Genomic DNA, 21,013 nt, shown 5'->3' with positions numbered 1-21,013 from the left:
TGTAGGTGACCCAAAGATACATTTCTATGCCCACAGCTTCACATGTAACAATATTCAGACTGGTTCTTCAGTTAGGCGACATTTCAATTATTCAGACCACAGCACGTCAGATATGGACTTACACACCCGATACTCATAGCTAGTATAGTAACTATTGTTCATGTTCCACAACCGTGCATCAGTGACTACTGCGCTGTGTTCGTAACACGGTCACATGTGTTACAGGTGGCATAGTAGTGGAATATGGACAGTATTTACTGTATACTAGCTATGAGTATCGGGTGATATACAAGGTGTTGGATGCTTTGGTTGCCCTTACATACATTTCGTCTTTGCATGGAACGATAGTGGATCCACTGCCTTCCAACCGCTTAATTGCTCCTAAAACAGGTCCATGCGATAGAGCGGTCCATTCTGTTACCAACCAGGCAATAAAACTGCCATAATAGGTCCATATCTTAAAGGAAAATTAAATAATATTAATATGAATGTTTAAATGTCATTTTTATAAAAATGATAGCTCAGTCAACCGATTTTTATGGATTAAACAACAGATATGAATTACGGGAATCGATATAATCCATCCTGATCGAAATCCGAAAGATTCGATTTTTGGTCGTAATTTGACATTTTGGTAAGGGCATGCATGACCTTATGTTTTTTTTTTCAATTTTTGGCCGAAATCGTGATTGTTTAATTGTTCCCGAAACAGGCTTATGTGATAGAGTGGCCCATTCTGTTACCAAGCAGGCAAGCAGGCAATAAAAATGCGATAGTAGGTCCATATCTTAAAGGAAAATTAAATAATATTGATAGGAATGTTTAAATGTCATTTTAATAAAAATCGTAGCTCAGTCAACGGATTTTTTATGGATTAAACAACAGATATGAATTACGGGAATCGATATAATCCATCCTGATCAAAATCGGAAAGATTCGATTTTTGGTCGAAATTTGACATTTTGGTAAGGCCTTATGATTTTTGCAATTTTTGGCCGACACCGTGATATTATAAATTGTTCCCAAAACAGGCCCATGTCATAGAGCCGCCCATTCTGTTACCAACCAGGCAATAAAACTGCAATTATAGGTCCATATCTTAAAGGAAAATTAAATAACATTGATATGAAGGTTCAATGGTCATTTTTATGCAAAGGATAGCTAAGTCAACCGATTTCATGGATTAAACAACAGTTATGAGCTATATGTGGAAATTTGACATTTTTTTAAGGGTTTATATATATAGCCTTACCAAAAATTTGGATGAAAAAGTCAACTTTCTCAGACTTTAGTCTCGATATATCTAATGTAGTCATTTGGAACAGAAACACATTTCCCTCTGGTAAGAAGTGAAATTATCATCCAATGTCGCTTCGAAATTTAATATGTATTAAATTATGACATAAAGATTTTATGTTGAAAATATATTGTCTTTTCAGCGACTTTCGAGTCCTAATTTCACACGATGATGTTCTGATTTCAACTTCAAAGGGCGCCATCCTTTTCTGTCAGTTTGGGGAGATTTGAAAACGGCCGAAATTTGAAAAAAAAAAAATCATAAGGGTTTAGATTTACCAAAAATCTGGACGAGATAGTCAACTTTCTCATAATTCAGTCTCGATATTTCAAACGGATTCATTTGGTCCAGAAACACATTTCCCTCTTGTTAAAAGAATAGGTTAAGTCAACATGAATATGAACATGTATATACATTGCATCTGGTTCAAGTCTGAAAATGTTCGTTATTATACATAATGCTACGACGCATAACTGCACTAAAACTGTAGCTGTTTGGTGGATATAGTGTCAACAAATCAGCCTATGTGCTTCCTACAAGGAAGGAAGCGTAGCGTTATTCGTTTTTGCAAATATGAAAGGAAATTCCTGTTTGCGCTAAGATCGATGGAAAGAGAGGTGAATGAGGTCAAAAGGTTCATATTGGTTGCATCGCGTAAAATAACTTCAAGGTTCGAGACGTGTAGTATAAAAATAACACGAACCAAGTGGTTGGAAAGCCAATGTGACCAGGGGATAGGAAGCTTCCAAAAAGTCGGGGGGGGGGGGCACAACATCAGGCACTTTCTCATTCCACAACCACACCTCGTTATGCTATAAACCGATACACACCGGCCATATCACTTAAATATATATGATGTGTTAGTATGCTATCAATACTTTTTATTAAGATTGTTTATTGTTAACCATTCTACAAAAAAGATATGGGATGCCATTTTAAAAAATAGCATGCACAGACTGATAATAAATAATAAAAACAAAATTTTAAAATTAACAAAGGCTTAAGATATTCCAAAAGACAGTTCTTCATCTAAAGGGGACATTTTATTTCCCAGTAGGGCACATTTGCTATGTTGAAAAAAACCATGGAGGGACGTTCTCTAAGTGCCCCCCCCCCCCCCCGGCTCCTACCGCCTGTCTGTGACTATCAATATATAACCGCCACTGAATATGACACTATACAAGCTTCCTGGTTTATAAGGTATGGAGTTGGAATGTCTGGCGTGTCAGCCGTGTCAGTCAAAGTAAACACACGGAAATTGCATTAAAAAAATGAAACAAATTCACATTGCTCGTCAGTACACAACTGGCGATTCCGAACTTAAAGTCGACAGAGCTACATGTCACTTATGTGCCGTTTCAAGATTGACTTTCATCTGAGTGTTACTGGAACTTAGAAAGTGATAATTTGCTCCAATTGGATCCTAAAATGAGGACAATACTGTGTCAAATATTGGTTACTGTAATTTCATGTGCCATTTCAAGTTGTGAGGGTAATGTAAAATTCTACACTTGTATCTTTCTACTAGGTTTTGGGTTCTGAAATTCGCACCAAGCAGTACTTTAGCTGATTTGGAAAACATTGGTATACTTGCATTAGATTAGGTCATTATTTCAAGACTTTCTTTTATTGTGTCAATTTATATTCACTACCTTTTTTGATATCATATGATTGTAATAATATCGATTAATTATTTGAATTTTTTATACGGCAACGATTACTCAATGAAGAATGCTAAACTAAGAATAATTTTATATATATTTCTAAACTTTTGAACTTTCAAACTATTTTCTTCCACGAATGCATTATTTATTAATCAATTGAAGTGATAATGATGTGATATTCATTCTATAACAGGAAACAGTTTGAAAGAAAGTTGTTACCCCTAAATTTCAGCAATCTTGAATGGAATCTGGTTGTCTCGGCGCTGAAAAAAAGTTTCTCAATTTATTGTGGTGGTGGATGAAAGATTTTCACCGGTAGCTTTCGAAATAGATGTGTATAAGAAAGCATAGGCGAAAAGTACCGAATGCCCATACTAACCCTTCGAATTGTTCTCCACTCAAGTTAGTTGAGGAATTAGTTGGGAACTGATTTAATGGCGGAAGAAATTCCAGAGGTGGGGCAGGGGGGGGGGACCCAGATCATAAGTGCAAGGAACTTCCAAAATAAGGTATACATAGATAAGCGTAGGTCAAACCGATGTGCTTTATAAATATCATTATCTTAATTTTCCTACCTCTTGTCATTTTAGTACACATGTACGAATGACGGCGCTGTAAACAAGGTTGTTGATTGACGTGTGCAACATGGCCGTCCGAGTTGTGCTTGTCCTGTAAACCACACACTCACATAGGGTCATTTCAGTTTGTTGATGTTAAATCTGCATGCATGGTCATCGAGTAAGCTAATAGCGCGGTAAAGCATTCCTATAAGAGAATCAATTGTATAATAATAGTAAATACCTAGGCTACTATATGTAAAACGTCAGATATATTGAAGAGTCTACGGTATGTAGGGAACGCCTTTCGAGCAAACACCTCGTTTTGTTTGTGTAAAATAAATGTAGAATAATACTGTTGTGCATACATGTCTACACAAACGCGTACATAATGCACAAATTAGGTATACATCAACGCGTTCATATCCACACACTATAGGTAACTGCGTCAATTCAATGCAAAATCACTTCACTAAACAAGGTAAACAGAAGAACATAATGACTCCCATCAATTACTTAAGTTATCCCCGTGAAAAGTTTGGGCCAATAAATGACCAGTATAAACGAAATTAATGTACGAGATATCATTTTTCGTTTTAATTACATTTTGTGATAATCAAAAATGTTTTCAATAGCTAAACGCTACCCATCACCGTATAGCTGACAAGTTGGCCTTTCATGGCACTATCAATTTTTCGCACCATGACCGCGCAGATTTTTTGCTATCCGAGTCGGAAGTTTTCGTCACTTGTAAACAAACCTCTTCACTCAGTAGTAAGCAATTTTCCTACGCTGCTCGTGGGAGGCCTAAAGGGGTCTTAAATTGCCTCAATTGACCCAATTTTCTGATTGATAACAGGTCAAAAAATATTCTCCGGCTGCTCTTTGGCACTTTTTCTGAGGGAGAGAAATCGAGTGGATGGATATAGACTCTTATAGGAGTATGCCACCTTAGTACGCTACTCGCGTGGGCGATTGTTCTGAAAGCCAACAAGTGACCAAAAAGGGCTAATCGCGTTTGGTACTTATAGCCTCAGAGAAATTGTAACGGTGTCTGTAATTATAGTTGAAAAAATCCTGGTCTATCTTAAACCCTACTAACTTCCCTCTCCGATATTGTCTGAGTGTGGGTTTGGGGTTAACCTGCATCCCATTATTCAACATATATCCTTTCGGAGATATGAAACGTAGCTGAATACAAGCTTGCGCATATATGTACGCATCTGCGTATAGCTAGTTTGTGCATATGCGTTTGCGTAGACATAGTTTGTGCACATGTACGAGTTGGTGTATACCTAATTATGCATAAGTACGCGTTCGTGTATGCATAGGTACACACAAACAGGATTAGTCTACATACATACATACATACACCCATACACACATACATACACACATACATACATACATACATACATACATACATACATACATACATACATACATACATACATACATACATACATACATACATACATACATACATACATACATACATACATACATACATACATACATACATACATACATACATACATACATACATACATACATACACGCATACATACATACATACAGAAACAACTTAAACGGAAGTTTTTTGGGGAACGGCGTTCCATAGTTACGTTCAATATGCACATGTTGTGTTACATGTCCTACGTTACCAAGCAACCTCTTAATCTAAGGTACCTCGGCCGATGATCGTGTGATTTAACGTTTTATTTATCATTCAATTTTGCTAAAATGTGCTATTGCGCACAAGCTAATGTAATGTAAAACCAGTACAACATTTTATTCCAAATGAAGACATTGTCGGGACAAACAAGGAAGGTTTGTAAGTGTAATGATTTTATTGTTTCACATGAATTACACATATACGATGGGATGATTATATACTAATTGCAGGGGGACATTGGATTGGTTGTAACCAAGTATTGTTACAACGATGCCAGAATGTTACGTACAAAATTTGTTCAGAACTGATGAACTTTTCAAAATAGAACAAACAAATGAACGAAACCATCTTTAAGTTGCAACTATAAGATCACTCTGAATCGGAACGTCGTTGAAATTCCCAGGAGTTTAAGCCTGAACAAGTCGGTTAGGTGATCATTGACCAGTCTATTTCTTTCCGCAAGAGATATGATACATGTAGTGAGCTCGCAGTCTTTACTAGTCCTTATACTCTTTACTAGTCCTTATACTCTTTACGAGTCCTTACACTCTTTACTCGTCCTTATACTCTTTACTCGTCCTTACACTCTTTACTCGTCCTTATACTCTTTACTCGTCCTTATACTCTTTACTCGTCCTTATACTCTTTATTCGTCCTTAAACTCTTTACTCGTCCCTATACTCTTTACTCGTCCTTACACTCTTTACGAGTCCTTATACTCTTTACGAGTCCTTACACTCTTTACTCCTCCTTAAACTCTTTACAAATCGTTACACTCTTTACGAGTCCTTATACTCTTTACTCGTCCTCATACTCTTAAATCGTCCTTATACTCTTAACTCGTCCTTATACTCTTTACTTGTCCTTATACTCTTTACTTGTCCTTATACTCTTTACTCGTCCTTATACTCTTTACTCGTCTTTATACTCTTTACTCGTCTTTACACTCTTCACTCGTCCTTATACTCTTTACTCGTCCTTATACTCTTTACTCGTCCTTATACTCTTTACTCGTCTTTATACTTTTTACTCGTCCTTATACTCTTTACTCGTCCCTTATACTCTTTACTCGTCCTTATACTCTTTACTCGTCCTTATACTCTTTACTCGTCCTTATACTCTTTACTCGTCCTTATACTCTTTACTCGTCCTCGCTCTGTGTAACTTGTATAATTGTCTTTGAGACATATTTGAATAGAAATATAGTTAATAATGCAAAATGACCTAATCCTACTCGTGCCGATTAGGTTTACTCTCACACATTTCACGGGAGCAGGGAGGGGGTGGGTGAGGGGGGTGGTAGGAATGGTTGGGTCTAACTCTGTATTTATACTCATCCTGTTGTGATTACAAATCTGCTTGCTACCAGAAGCATTGTCATTAATCTGACAGAAACGTGTAGTGAATTCGGTTATATATCTTCTCTTCCTCAACAATTTTTTGTCTGTTGTGTCATAGCTCTTAGGTTGTTTGATCAACTCTCAACACCGATTTCATGTATATTAAAATGTTATATCATGGCAGCCGTGAATACAGTCAACGATATATATAGTTTAGTGCCATATAGTTCTAAATATACCTAAGTTCGCTATAGGAACGACAAAGGATATCATATGCTGTATGTAGTATCCTGTTCTGGTTTATCACATCACATGATCTTACAAATCGAAATCAAGTCGGGAAGTTCAGTTTAATAATCAACTTAAAATATGTTCTCCGTATTTCCGTCTCTCTAAGAAAACCATAGATCAACTACTTCGGTTATAATGGCAATGTATTATATATATAAATCTTAGAAAGTTAAGCCAAGTTGACATTTGGTTAGGATTAGTTACGGAAATTGATCAGTTCAATAGTTCTTCATATCGTAAACTGATCTATCCGTGAGTAGTCTCAATAGATGCTCAATGAGAGGGAAACGGGAAAAAAGAAGGGCAAATTGACAGTTCCTGGTTTGTCATTATATGTTTTGATATAGATCTGGGATGATGCATTTTAGAGCAGTTTTACAGAATGACATGAAGAATGGCATTAAGTTGCCAATTTTTAGCCGATAAAGAGCAGTTTTGTAAATTTTGTAACGTTTTGTAACAGTTTTGTAACAAACACGAAGCAAATGAGTGACGGTGAAGTCAACTTGCTTTCCATTTCTTTATGATCAGATACTCACGTTTTACAGCCCCTTTCCTCCCAAATAACATAGCTGTAACTATAGGAACTGTTAGACATACAATCAACTTATTAAGTGTCCCGGACATAACAAGAGATCTTGTACACGACAACCTACAAACAAACACATGTTGTGGAGGATAATCCAAGTTTGCAGACGAAATGATATTTGAAAAGGAAACCGAATGCAGCCACAATGTTCAGTGCATGACTGTCTCGAAGTGGGAATCGCCTTCCTGTCAACAATGATGAAGAAATGTTGAAAATGATGATAACCTCCAAAAATATCGGAAAACGTGAGCCTGCTTCCTGCCAAAAAAATTGACTTGCCACCAAACTCCTTTACACTGGTCCCATTCTTCAGCATAAGAACATAGTTAGCAAATGACCGTTAATAAAGCTGGTCAAATGTCGGCAACCAACTGCGAAACTTAATCATTCTGCTCTTCATATCACACCCATCTAGTAACTACACGTGAAACATGAGGGGCATTTAAAAAGGCAATTAAATCATTTTCTCTTGTCATGTGACGACTTTCAAAATGCCCACCTTCCAAAAAAAAAGGGGGAAAAAAGGAAAAGCAGATATGGTAACAGTTGTTTGATAATATTGTAAAAAGGGGTTTCTGTTGAATTCCTCTATTGAAATTAGCTTATACAGACTACAATTTTAGACGAAAAAAAGAAGACACATGCCGGCTGACAGTCTATGAAATAAAGACTATTGTCTTGTCCTACTGCATTTCCTTTTACTCTTTGTGTTAAATGATGGCAGCAAATGCATAAAGCTATAAAAAACATGCACGTACATCTATAAGAAGAGAACAAGCCACACGTTGTTTACATAATGATGAAACTATCATCGAACACTCAACTTAATGTACTTTCTACTGACATGTAACGCTATTTTAGCATTTTATTGAAAAAGGTAATGTACATATTATTCAGTGACTCACATAATTTCCTATGAAAGACAGTTTTTGTACTCACATGCACTTTTCTAAGCGCAAATTATAAGAAATTAGAAATCTGTGTAAAAGTAAGTTGGCCTGACGTTACGATCCTAGCAGGATCTTCTTCAAAGGCTAAATGACAAGTAACAGTAACAGAGGGGACAAAAACACGCACAAAATACAATTCATTGGGAATTTACATGAGGCTTGCGCAATGTCAATCCGCGTGGACGAGGAAACGAAGTTTGTACACAGAATAGTTCCGCGCATAATTTATTAGAATTAATTAAACAGTGCATGGTATTTTTATTTATTTATTATTTCATTCATTCATTCCAGCATAAACATAAAATTTATAAAGTCATATAGTCTTATAGAGTCATAAAATAAGTTAACGAGCAAACTAACTAATACAAAAGTGGGCAAAAGTTAAGAAGATAGGATATCATGTAAAATACAATACATAGTATACAAAAGTTAATACATAAAACGACCTAACAAACAGACTACAAAACACTTTCTAATTGCTCGGATTGAATGTATAAAGAAGCACGGTATATAAAAGCATTTCAGCACACTTGTATTCTGTATTTTGGCAAGATGAGGATTTCTAAGGTTTCTGTTCAATTTGTGCAGAAGACCTTTTTTTAATAGTATATACAAAGGGTGATTGTAAAATCAGTTTATCCCACAGCATTTACTTTATCTACAAGTATCTTGTAATCTAAATGAAATATAGCTGATGTGTTTTTAAGGAAGTTCTTTATTCTTTCTTTGTCTTTCTGCAATATGTAATGGTACCAGACAGGCAACGAATTGAACACGTGTGGAACAATAATAGTATTGAAAACCTTTTCCATAGCATTTTGGTCCCTCCAATGTTTATCTCCTACCTCTCCTCTTCCCTGTTGGTTTCTTTCTTTATTCTCTCCATCCCTTTTCCACTAATCCCCGTACATATATCTCTTTGTGTTCACCATGCTCATTAATCTGTTTGTATTCTATGCGTGTTTGTGTCCCTTCTGTAACTGTTACTTGTCATATAGCCTTCGAAGAAGATCCTGCTAGGATTGAAACGTCAGGCCAACTTACTTTTACACGTTCTCTTTCACAGGTTCTCTAGTGGATAAGCAGTTTGCTAACAGTTTTATTTTTACTTTCATTTTGGTTAAAGAAAGACACAACAAATGACAAACTCGATACTATGTCAAAAACGTCGCTTATTGCCTTTCATACATGGCAAGGAAAGGTCAAACTCTCAGCGATGTATACTCCCAAGTACCCAGTTTCGGAGCCACTTCCTATCACTCAGTAATAATAATACGCTGCAATTTTGATGGGATGAGACATTCATGTTTTATGTATTTGTTTCAAAACACGTTTCCTTTTATTTTTTTTGGTTAAGCAATAAATATACAGGAACGGATATGGGGGAGGACGTAAAATGCATTAACTTTTGACTTCCTACTTCCTCTCGAAGTTTTGACAAAAAACATTATACAATTTACATAGCTGAATTGGCCTTTTGAGATAAACCATTTGGTGGATACTAATTTACTTCACTCCTAAATATTGGCGATTCTTTCTAGAAGAAAAACATTGTATACGGAAAATAAAATCATCGACTGTCTCAAAACAGAAGTTAGACGAACATAACTAAATGAATTCATTCGTAGGGTTACATTATAGCGCCAAATTTCGACCTCTTGTTCAGTGCTTTAGAATAACTACAATGTTATGTTACTAGCTGTTACTTGTCATTTAGCCTTTGAAGAAGATCCTGCTAGGATGGAAACGTCAGGCCAACTTACATTTACACATTATTATAATCATATTAGAAATAACCTTGGTAACAAAATAGCTTAAGTTTTGAAGCATGGCGTGGTGTGAATGGTACGCTCATTGCAGTAAAGAACCGTTGGCCCGGTCCAATATCTCTTACTGCTTCACCGGAATAAAAGTGTTAGCTCTTTTGTTACCACAGGCCAACGTAACGATAAAGGTTTCCGATGTGCGGATGGAAGTTTGGTACCTTTGACATGGGCTTGTGATGGTAGTATGGACTGTATAGACGGATCTGACGAGACCAGTTGTGGTAAGATTGCAGCAAGGGCGGCAGAGCGGGCAGCGCATATAGATGAGAAGTGGGGAGGGGTTGTGGAAAACCTCAAAAGTGTCACTTCGGGTAAACTCGAAGTGTACATTAAAACTACAGTTCCGTAATTTAGCAAAGGGCCTTTTTCAAATTTAAGTTGTGCCCTATTGTTGACAAAAAAAAAAGGCCAACCGAATACTAAAGTTGTGGGTACAGTATATATATATGCACAGATGATCCAATTTGTCGGAACGTTTAGAGGTAACTTTGTAGTTTTGCCTCCTCAAATCAAAGTCACATCTTCTGCTGGCCGAAGAATTTATTTCACTTACACGTTTACATTTTGCTCAGTTTGTAGCACCTAGTAGTAGTAAGTTGAGTCTGGTCTATCCGACATGCTCAATGATAAACCTCCGCCACGTATCACGATCTTGCGCAAGGTTTACTGCTTCCTCGAAATTGTTAATGTTAACATCCTTAAATTGCGACTTTATTTTTCCAAGCAAGGTAGTCACGTGCTTTCCTACCGGTTAAGCAGTATGTCTTAATGCTTCTCTTAAAGCAGCCTTTGCTGGAGCGTCCTCTTGGAGTCTTGCTACATGACCGAAAAATCTCAGTCTTCTATGTGCGACTATGGATGACCAAGGTGTTTGGTTGGTTTCATTGAAGAGCTCATCGTTTGATAACCAATTGTTATTGGTCCATTTTATGTTGAGAATATTACGAAGTAGTCTCCTCTGAAAATTGTCAAATTTGCGAACAAGATCCTTCGTTGTGCCCCACAGTTCGCAATTGTACAAAAAGTACTCTTTAATAAAGCCTCAAAAATCCTAAGCTTAATATTTCGGCTTATGTTTTTGAGTTTGTAGCACCTTGTCCTCTGATAATAGTTTCTTATAAAAGATTGTTATAACCGTCAAAGAAAAATCGAGTATGTTGAGAACTATAATGGAACGTATACATTTTCGATTCATGTTTTAGGCAAAATGCTAAAGTGTTATCGGCGTGGGTTCAACACTAGTTATATGTTATATACCTTATAAAATTTTTGGGAAATAATGTATACATCATCATATCTGTCGTCCGAAGGATGAATTATGTATGTTTCTATGGGAAAAATTAAAACGGTATGAATCGATCCACCCATATGATCAATATCAACCAATCAGCATAGTTTGATGTGGACATCTGCTTTAGGATGCCTTGGTCCCGAGGGCCTTCATTGCAGTTTTTGTATTAATGTCCTGTACTTATTTGTTTTGTTTCATGAACTAATTGACAGTTTACTGTAGGACCGATCTCCTTTATATGGCGTTATGTTGCTCTTTTAACTGTAGTTCATTAATGTAATAGTCAAATGTAGTACGTTATTTCTCAGGCTCTATAGAAATTATCATTATTGCTTTTCTCCGTACATTTTCTCCTTGCTACTGTTAACTGGAAATAACACGCCAGCCCTATTTTGTCTTTCATACAGATGCGACAACACTCGGCCCTATAACAAGTGTGCGACCGGTGATAGGTTAGTATTGGGACTTGGATGCTCATGTGTTACCGTATCGCTATTATGCTGTTATGGAGTAATATTATTGTACAGTGTAGCCTTAACGTTACTGAATAAAACCTAACATTTCATTGAAACATTTCAATATTTTGCCTCATATTTTAGCAAACTGAAGAGTCCTATACAGACTTACTGAATTTTACACAGCTCAAACTGTTGAACATGAAAACACGGAACGCTTCATATATTGGTCTATATCAGGGTTAGTTTTCTCTACTAAGTATATGTTTTCTGTTACCAGCATCAACCAAAGTGTTGCAACGTATTGGGACCACAAGAAGTAAGTTATGCAGATAATTCAAATTACTCACATATGATTATAAAATATCGAAAGATTAAGAAAAATGACACATGTGTTATGGATCAACATGATTGCACTGTAAACGCGACAGAATAGACTGTTTTCACTGATATATTTTCAAAATTCATTTTTCTATATTTTAACAGCGATTCCAACCGTTCAGTGCCCTTCTGAGGGGCTCATTTTCCGTGGGGTTCAACTGAATTTCACCGAAGGTTCTTTGCGAGAAATTTCCTTTTCCATTCAAACATGTGAGAATGGTGCTAAAAACGGTGAGTACATTCCAGTTGTGTCATACAACTTCGTGACGTCCTCATGTATGATTTGCTGTCGATTTTCTGCTACCCCAACTTTTTCACTTTTTGAACCTTTGTATCGCACTTGCCATGTATGTAAACATATGTTATTATATATATCATCTTTTGACATGTTTAGCTGACTTACCACAATCAGAACGATATTGCGGGGAACACTCTTGGATGGAACCTGTATTAAACAAATGTTTTTCCAATGAAGAAGCACTCAGTTTAATAGAGAGACTCGCAAACGTAAGTAAAAAATCTTTTAAACTTAAGGACGTTAATATTTTAATCAAGTTTATCAATTTGCTTTCTAAGCAAAAGTCAACCAAGATAGTGCCGGGGTGCTAAACCCAAACAACTTGATCCTCTCTCAACCACAGTCCCCTATAGTCCATTTGCAAGATTATGCACGGCGCTGGGTAATGTAATTTAAAGCTGTTCGGCGTTTTGTCTTCCTTAGCTGGAGTCGGTCCACGCAAGTATGCTTCTAAAGGACTTACCCCCAGAATAAATGTTGGATGTCTCAGCTTCCCCGCCCCCCCCCCCCCAACAACAGACAAAATACGACAGAGAAAATCTTAGTGTATAGTAGCATATACATATGTTAAGAACAATACAACCTTATAGCTCTACAGTAAATTTGCAACGCATAGCCTTCATTTTTTATCAAAGTAGTCTCCACTTTAGCAATGTTATTCAAAGAAGACGGGGGAGTCCCGCTCTCCCTTGGATGATTTAATACCCCCCACACCACCATGGTGGTTGCGCCCCTGTTGCCTAGAGAGGTTACGTTGAACCAACAAACACATAACTTGTTGACGCTTTTTGATGACGGTTCATCGCCAACAAATTTTGGCCAACAAACAACTGAAGGTATTTTTTTTTGGAAAGTATAACTCAGTTCAAATTTGCTGTTTTTTTCTTTCTAACCACAAGTGACTTTTGTCATTTATATCATGATTTTGCATTCGATATATAGACTAATGTAACAAAGAAAAACGTTGAGGACGAGGCTACGAAATTGGCTTTTGTGACAACTCAAATCGAAGATGATTCAGATGAAGCAGTTGTCGAGAATATAGCAACATCTTTACAATCAATTGTCGATACCAATACTTCCTCAAGAGCGGTTAGTAATATACCTTGAATTATCTGTATCAATTTAACATATATTTGATAACTACTGAGTATGATATGGATGACATAGCCGTACACTACACTGTGATTGGTTCCTCTGAATATAGATAACATTTATAATTCTTTTATGTATCGTAACGTAAACGTAAATGTCGATAAGGTCATATTTAAAATTCGTTGTTATTGTTACGGCAGTTCAGTTGAAGTAACGATGAAATATAACTAATTGATTGTACAACCATAATGGAATTATTCTAATGGACTTATACATTTTAATGCTGTTGGCTTGATAGTTTTTAGTGATGTTTATGTTTTTTAACATTCTTAATTTGGTAACATAAAGTAGTTTTTCGTAAAATGAAAACTACTCTTGAAGTGATTGTTGAAACACACTACAGTTTCAAAAAGACTTAGTGAAACGATCAAAATAATTATTCAATTTTCTATTAACCGCCGCCCCCCCCCCCCCAAAAAAAACAAAAATAAAATAAAATAGCTAAATCGTCTATAAAATATTAAGGTTAAGATGTTTTTTAAAAGTATTTTTTTAAATTTATTTTTAAATTTTATTTTTTAAATGTTTTTTTTAATATGTTTTTTTATTTTATAAACAACTGTTTAGGTCACAAAAGCCGTCGTAGGAACCGTGAACAACCTTATGAACCTCCAGACTACATCATCGAACAACGTCATAGAGTTACTCGAAAGACAGATATCGCTCGTGCAACAAAACGAACAGAACTTCACAGAGGTGCAAGGTAATATTGCCGTAAAAGCAGTAAAACTGGATTCACATGTGCCAGACTTCATCACATTCTTTCACAATCCTGATGAAGATGCAATCAGTTTAACCAATGGTGACCTCAATTTGGATCATGCCAATAGTACATTAAACAGAGGGAGACAAACAGCCATCTTCATTCATGGGTCGGTTTTGGAACACGCCGTGACAGGTTCGAACATTATGTCCTAATATTTCATATTATATATTTATTACGGAATATCATGTCACAGACTAGATGGTATTGATGCATATAGATGCTAATATTTGATCATGGCTAAATACATATTTAATTTTGAAACGATTTGCATTTCATTCCTAAAATATTATGAGTGATTGTCTCATTCTTTGCTATTAGGTTTAAGTTAATGTGATTCATTGAAATATGGTAAAGACAATCTTCCAGAGTAAGTGTTGATGTTATTGGAATTGAAAAAAAACTTTGTCTTGACCTAACAGCAAACGAGAATTCTACAGACTCAACTGTTCCCATTAGTTTCTTCATCTACAGAGACTCGGGTCTCTTTCAAACGTCGAATCGAAGTATTGATACTGCAGTAGATAATATAACACTGCGAGAAACTGTCGCCAGTCAAATAATTGGGGCGAACGTCGAAGGGTTTGTTGTCAAGGATCTTCCCGCAGAATCTGCTGTTGTTATACAATTTCGAAATACTACATCTGAAGTAAGTGTAAATAGCAAGAATAATTACAACCTGGCAATCAGTTGAAAACAAAAAATGCAACAAAGATTTAAATATCTTTTCCATGCTGATATGTCATTTTACATAGTGAAGGAACTATTCCACATGTATACCAACGAAGTATGATATGGCGATAAACTGCAAGCTAAACGCCAATATCCACCCTCCCTCGCCCAAGAGAGCGACAGAGAGAGAGGGGGGGGGGTGGAGAGGTTGGTGGAGAGAGAGAACGAAAGAGATTCTTCTGAACATGTAAATATTGTGCAACGTTTGGTACATAACTACGGTGACCGAAATGTTTTGATGCATATATTTCGTATACCTCTAATTTACTATGCAGCTTCTTAACGACACTGAGATTGTACTTCATAAAAAATGTGTCTTCTGGTCCGTTCGTGAGGGAACTGATTACGGGTTCTGGTCTGAAGAGGGATGTGAGCTCACTGAGGATGTAACCCACACAATATGTACATGCAATCATCTTACGAGCTTCGCTGTGCTAGTCGTAAGTCACACATCAATTTACTTGAAAGATTTTGATTTCTTAAATATTGTTTCAAATATGTCTGTACAATGGCCTCCACTTTGTACCTCCTTCTTTTGCATGTGAGCACAACAAACATAAACGCCGAGATACAAACTATATACCATTGCTATATATTTAGGACGTTTTTCTTTAAGTCTATATTTTCATATATGTTAGCGCACAGTGTAACTGATACCATGTATCCATTTATGTATGTATGAAATCTACATGGTATTTACGGTATCATTAATCCAGACAACAATTAGAAATACCTTGCAAAAATCTAGTTCTGAAAGTATAGAGCCCAATGTTGTTTGCTGTAGCACATTGGTGATCATGAAAAACGTAGAATTTTCATTTCTCTTCCAATAACAGGGCATCGGTAAGAATATTCCACACGGTATCGACCGTTTGTTGACTGTGATATCATGGGTAGGATCCCTTCTTTCTGTAATAGGACTGCTTGCGTGCACCCTGCTGCTGCTTTGTGTAAAGTAGGTTTTTTATGTTTTTTATATTAGTATTATTATTATTATATATATATATATATATATATATATATATATGTATATGTATGTGTGTGTGTGTGTGTGTATAAACTCGTTTTCCCAAAGTGCGAGTACAAATTCAATACAAATTCAGGACACCGAGTACGAATAGAAGTCTCTATGTATAAATACGCGATTACTTAATTTTTACACTATATTTCCACAATGTACTGTGATCACTAATCCATGGTGACAAGTAGGAGCATAAGGCGACTATAAGAGAAAATATGAATAGGAACTCCCGATATGTCTGCTGTCTCATATATAAAATTATGCAATTACATATTTGTTTCTTCGACAGGACGCTTCGAGCCAAACAAGCGAGCAAGATCCACATGAACCTATTCCTGTCCTTGATAGCCTTCTACGTCACGTTCCTTGCAGGCGAACGTTCCTCACATAATCCCATTCACTGTAGGAACCTTGCTTCCGCTGTACACTATTTTGCTCTAACGTCGGTTTGCTGGATGTCCGTCGAAGCAGTTAACATGTACCTCTTATTCGTGAAATATGAAAGGTCGAACATACGCCACTTTGTACCGATCGCTTGTGTCATGGCATACGGTAAGCGGGACCTCTTCTTGTGTTTTATCGTCTTCGTTGTTTCTTTACGATTGGGTGCGGAAGTAGTCGGTGGGTCTAGCAGTGACGTCAGGGGGTTCAAATCGTGACATGTGACTTTGCTTGGAGGAAGCAAGCCAATCATCCGATCAATTTAGAACCTTTGGACCTTAATTGCTATTTTTTTCTAATTACACTTTATCCAATTTGTCAACAGAAAGGTAACATTTAAAAAAATTACAAATTGACAGTTTTTCACTGCAAATATGGAAAAAGGGTACTTTTCATTAACAAAAAGGTTCGAAATGATGTAAATTTGCACTTTTTTGTAACAAGTCTAGGGGAAGGAACGTCCATCCAATTCCCTGTTCTCCTAACCCACTTGTAACCGCCGTTGCCGGGTAAGTCCTTGTTAAAGTAAAATTCAATAAATTCCATTTGTTTTGTTTTTCTGGTTTGTCAACAGGACTCCCGCTCTTGCCTGTACTCAGTGTATACTTCCTATCAAGACCTGATGCATATTCATAGTAAGATTTACTTTGAATTTTCTATTCGACAAGAGTTACATAATGTTGAGACCAGTTTTAGTTGTAGATATATAAATGTGTCCAGTACAGGTCAGTTAAATATGTATTTAGGGTATGTATTAGGGAACTTTATTGTGAAATTTCTTAAACCCATTTTTGTAGTTTCCAACCATATAACACAGTGATTATATTAGTAACAAATCAAAACCATGACAACGTATATATTTTCTCTCAGTTGCTTTCTACCGTCTGGCATTTCGCTCTACTTTGGATTTCTGTTGGAAGTACTTCTCCTGGTGATATGCAACATGATTATGTTTGTCGCTGTCGTCCGTAAAGTTGTTCTCCGACCGTTTATCTCAACCAACTCTCAGGTGAACAAGAAGACAGAAGTCATCACAAGAATACAACAATTTGTTTTGTTCTGGATTCTTTTGGGACTTTCTTGGATCTTCGGGTTTCTCGCGATGTTACCAAATTGGAAGATATATGTCTTTGAGATATTGTTCTGTATTTTCACATCTGTCCAAGGTGTTATTTTGGTTGTTTTCATCTGTATCAAAAACCCACAGGTAAGGAAAGGATTTGCAAAAGCCAAGGGTCAGTTAACGTCACAAGATGAAAATCAGATGGAAACACTCAAAACTCGGGATACCTAGCTATAAGTATACTATCTTAAACAGAGGCAACATAATTAGTTCCTGACAGGAATCTTTCTAATGCTATAGATATTTTATATCACCCTATTTGCACCACGAGTATTTAGCAACTACTACTACGTACTGTATACATTTATCGCATCCATGTGAATAGGCGTTTGTCACTGTGTTTTCTAAAGACACAGTATCCTCTGTCGTATAAATCAGTGATAAACAATACTGTTAAGAGCTGAAATAATAACGAGTTTTTCGTATTTTAATAGGTTGCAAACACAGATTAGCATCTGGTCAATATATTGTAACGTGTGAAACTATGTGAATGTGATATCACAGGGACATGGGACAGGGAAAAATTTCGCGAGAGGATTATAACTATCTTTTTTTTGTATTATAATTTTCATAGAAATTACGAAAGCAATTAAGAGCCATTGACATAATTGTTCCCGGGCTCTACCTGACATATCCACCCTTCTTCAAGCAAAGACTTTATTTCGGTCAGCAAGCACTTGGTTAAATACCTAGATGACGTTTTGACTTTTTTAAACAGTGAATATTAAGCTGAATTGTTCCATTACGACGGACGGTATGTATAGTGGCTGTTTCTTGAGAGCAATGATTATTACATATGGTTTGATACCATTTAAAAGCAGTATTAGTTAGCACAATTTGGAAGAATAATAGATATGATATAATATTATGTAACGTTGTTAAAATATCTTATATGCGTAATGTTTACAATGTCACATTTGAAAATACGAGTGGTTTGTCCAATAACAATGTACGCAAAATTTTCGCATGAGAGTAATTTTAATGATACGGAAGATCAGCTAAAACACAAATTATAAATATACAGGTATTTTAATATCGATGTGTGTACGTGAATTCTCTAAATTACGCTGAGCATGATTTGAAACTAAATAATCTTATCGAATGGTTTAATTTATTTTTATATTATTTGATGACGGATATCATATAATTTGCAGTTTTCTGTTATATTTAAGCTATATCACGACATGATAGATAGATATAGTTGACACTTCGTGCAACTTTCAACCATTTATGTTTGTCTGATGTAGAGTTTCGGCCAAGGAGTCAGATATCAATATTCTCGTCCTTGTCAAATCAAAGTCTTGTCTTTTCCTTCTATATTTGAATTTGTTCTGTGAGTGTAGGCCATTGATCTATATACCAGTACTGTGAAGTTAAACAAGAACAGTTCATGTCAATATTCTGAGGAGAATGACTTACCGTTAATAAAACGGCACTCTCTTCACCTTTGGATTAATAACTAACCCGATAAACTTACGACAGACGCGAAAAACTATCTTATGTTTATCTGTTCTTTGTCAGCATGTGTGTGTGTGTGTGCATGTATGTATATGTATGTATATGCATGTATGTATTTTAGATCCTCCTGCAAGCAGGAACTCGCGAAGAAACCTCATTGGCTTATCAAAGCCGCAAGCTGAACGAAGTCAGTCTCTTACAATCATATTTAACATCCATGATTATGAATTGTCAATTGTCAACAACTCTGTGACTGGACGACATACGTTAATCTTGGAGTGACTCGAACCGGACCTTATATGATTGGAAGGCAACGGCGTTAGCCACTGAGCTAACACTCCATATTAAGGTACATCAGGGAATTATGATTATTACCTTAAGGGAAAGCTAGAGAATTATAAAACCAGTACTGCAGGGGAATTGTGAAACAAGAACACTTGAACAGAAAGGAAGGGGAAAAAAGGCAAATGGTTTTCCTGCATAAATTACACTGAAGATATATGCGTTTCGCATGCAGATTTCAAAATTTTAGTACGGGGTGGAGTTAAAGTATCAATGTTCACGCCAACTAAGCCTCAGTAATTAAGGTAAATCTTTGACCAGCAAACAAATCGAGACAACAATTTCCAAACAGATAAGGCTGAGATCAACGTCAAAGTTGGAATTAATGAGTAACATAATGTGTGCATACCTATTGACCGTTGATTAGTTTCGATTAGACTAAAAGCGATATGCCGACTAAAAGTTTACCTTTATTCACGGATAACATTATAGTAGGAACGTCAGTTCGTTAGGTTTGATTTCGTTACTGGTGGTGTAAGAGAGAGAGAGAGAGAGAGAGATGGGGGGGGGGGGTGGGAGGGATAGAGTCGTTGACTGGGTGACGTTTGTGTTATAACTCCTTGTGCTTCCTTTTTGTTTCTCATGAATCCCACATTTCCTTTTGTTTCGGTTTCTTGCCAATTACCAGATCACCATAGCCGATATTCTGTTTTTTAATCGACGTCATTACTCCTGGTTGTACAGTGGACATGTCACCCTTTACCAAAGCTAAAGAACTGGTTGACAAAATTGGAGAATTACCAGCCATGAAAGCATAGATTAAGAAACGACAATCTACTAACCAATAGGGAAGCACCACTTGACATCTATAAACAATTTGATTTGAGGGCTATTGGAATTTGAAGTTTTTCATGCGTATTAAACCATTTCCCCACAGCATAACTCTTGGACTCTTGCATTCCAAATTTGGGGCTGTGGATCCACAGTTTGAAAAATATCATGACAAACTCTTGTGCATGGTTGCTGACTAACAACTGACATCTGTTAATGTACATTCCACTACTATAAGGTTAAAGTCTTTTAGTGGATCAAGGATTTCTCGGGAGAAGGTCCCCGGAAATACCAAACTTACTACGGAAATAGCGGGACATAAGACAACGTTTTTAAGAACTTAGGGAAAACCACTTGCATGCGAAGCGTGATGAATGTTACCAATAGAGTATCATGCTTTGAGCCAAATTATGTCCCCCCAAAATATAAGAAAAATAAGTGAGAGGTCCCGTCCCTGTCCCGTCTCTGTCCCGTCCCTGTCCCGTCCCTGCCACTGTCCCGTCCCGTCTCATCCCTGATTCCACTAGAAACGTGCATGCCTATTTACTTTTGTTACGATACTATGTGTAGAATTAAGTGAATCTCTCAATTGT

The 21,013-nt window shown here is 36.5% G+C and overlaps 2 protein-coding genes and 1 long non-coding RNA gene across 5 annotated transcripts in view; 2 read left to right on the top strand and 1 right to left on the bottom strand.

Annotated features, from left to right (window-relative positions):
• The window catches only part of LOC139969152 (adhesion G-protein coupled receptor G4-like), an 89,904-nt gene that overhangs the window by 16,437 nt on the left and 52,454 nt on the right, over positions 1 to 21,013 (top strand). The gene's annotated exons all lie outside the window — the stretch shown is intronic.
• On the bottom strand, positions 481 to 10,292 carry LOC139969165 (uncharacterized). The gene is made up of 3 exons (XR_011793661.1): positions 3,537 to 10,292; positions 3,181 to 3,224; positions 481 to 787 (listed from the first exon to the last, which is right to left on the bottom strand). It is a non-coding gene; the product is annotated as an uncharacterized lncRNA (long non-coding RNA).
• On the top strand, positions 2,479 to 19,344 carry LOC139969155 (adhesion G protein-coupled receptor L3-like). Of its 3 annotated transcripts, XM_071973995.1 has the most exons (14): positions 2,480 to 2,789; positions 10,300 to 10,410; positions 11,888 to 11,932; positions 12,216 to 12,254; positions 12,422 to 12,547; positions 12,711 to 12,823; positions 13,557 to 13,706; positions 14,337 to 14,667; positions 14,955 to 15,181; positions 15,540 to 15,704; positions 16,101 to 16,219; positions 16,575 to 16,837; positions 17,301 to 17,361; positions 17,597 to 19,344. In XM_071973995.1, exons 1-14 carry the CDS (start codon positions 2,726 to 2,728, stop codon positions 18,018 to 18,020), a joined length of 2,238 nt encoding a protein of 745 aa, XP_071830096.1. In that variant the 5' UTR covers positions 2,480 to 2,725; the 3' UTR covers positions 18,021 to 19,344. The 3 variants fall into 3 exon arrangements, with proteins under 3 accessions (XP_071830098.1, XP_071830096.1, XP_071830097.1); XM_071973997.1 differs by lacking the exon at positions 13,557 to 13,706 and having other exon boundaries at positions 2,479 to 2,789; XM_071973996.1 differs by lacking the exon at positions 12,216 to 12,254 and having other exon boundaries at positions 2,482 to 2,789.

This window comes from Apostichopus japonicus, chromosome 6, assembly GCF_037975245.1.
Source record: "Apostichopus japonicus isolate 1M-3 chromosome 6, ASM3797524v1, whole genome shotgun sequence".
Taxonomy (NCBI): Eukaryota; Metazoa; Echinodermata; class Holothuroidea; order Aspidochirotida; family Stichopodidae; genus Apostichopus; species Apostichopus japonicus.
The sequence above is the reverse complement of the archived record's forward strand: the minus strand, read 5'-3'. Positions and strand labels throughout refer to the sequence as shown.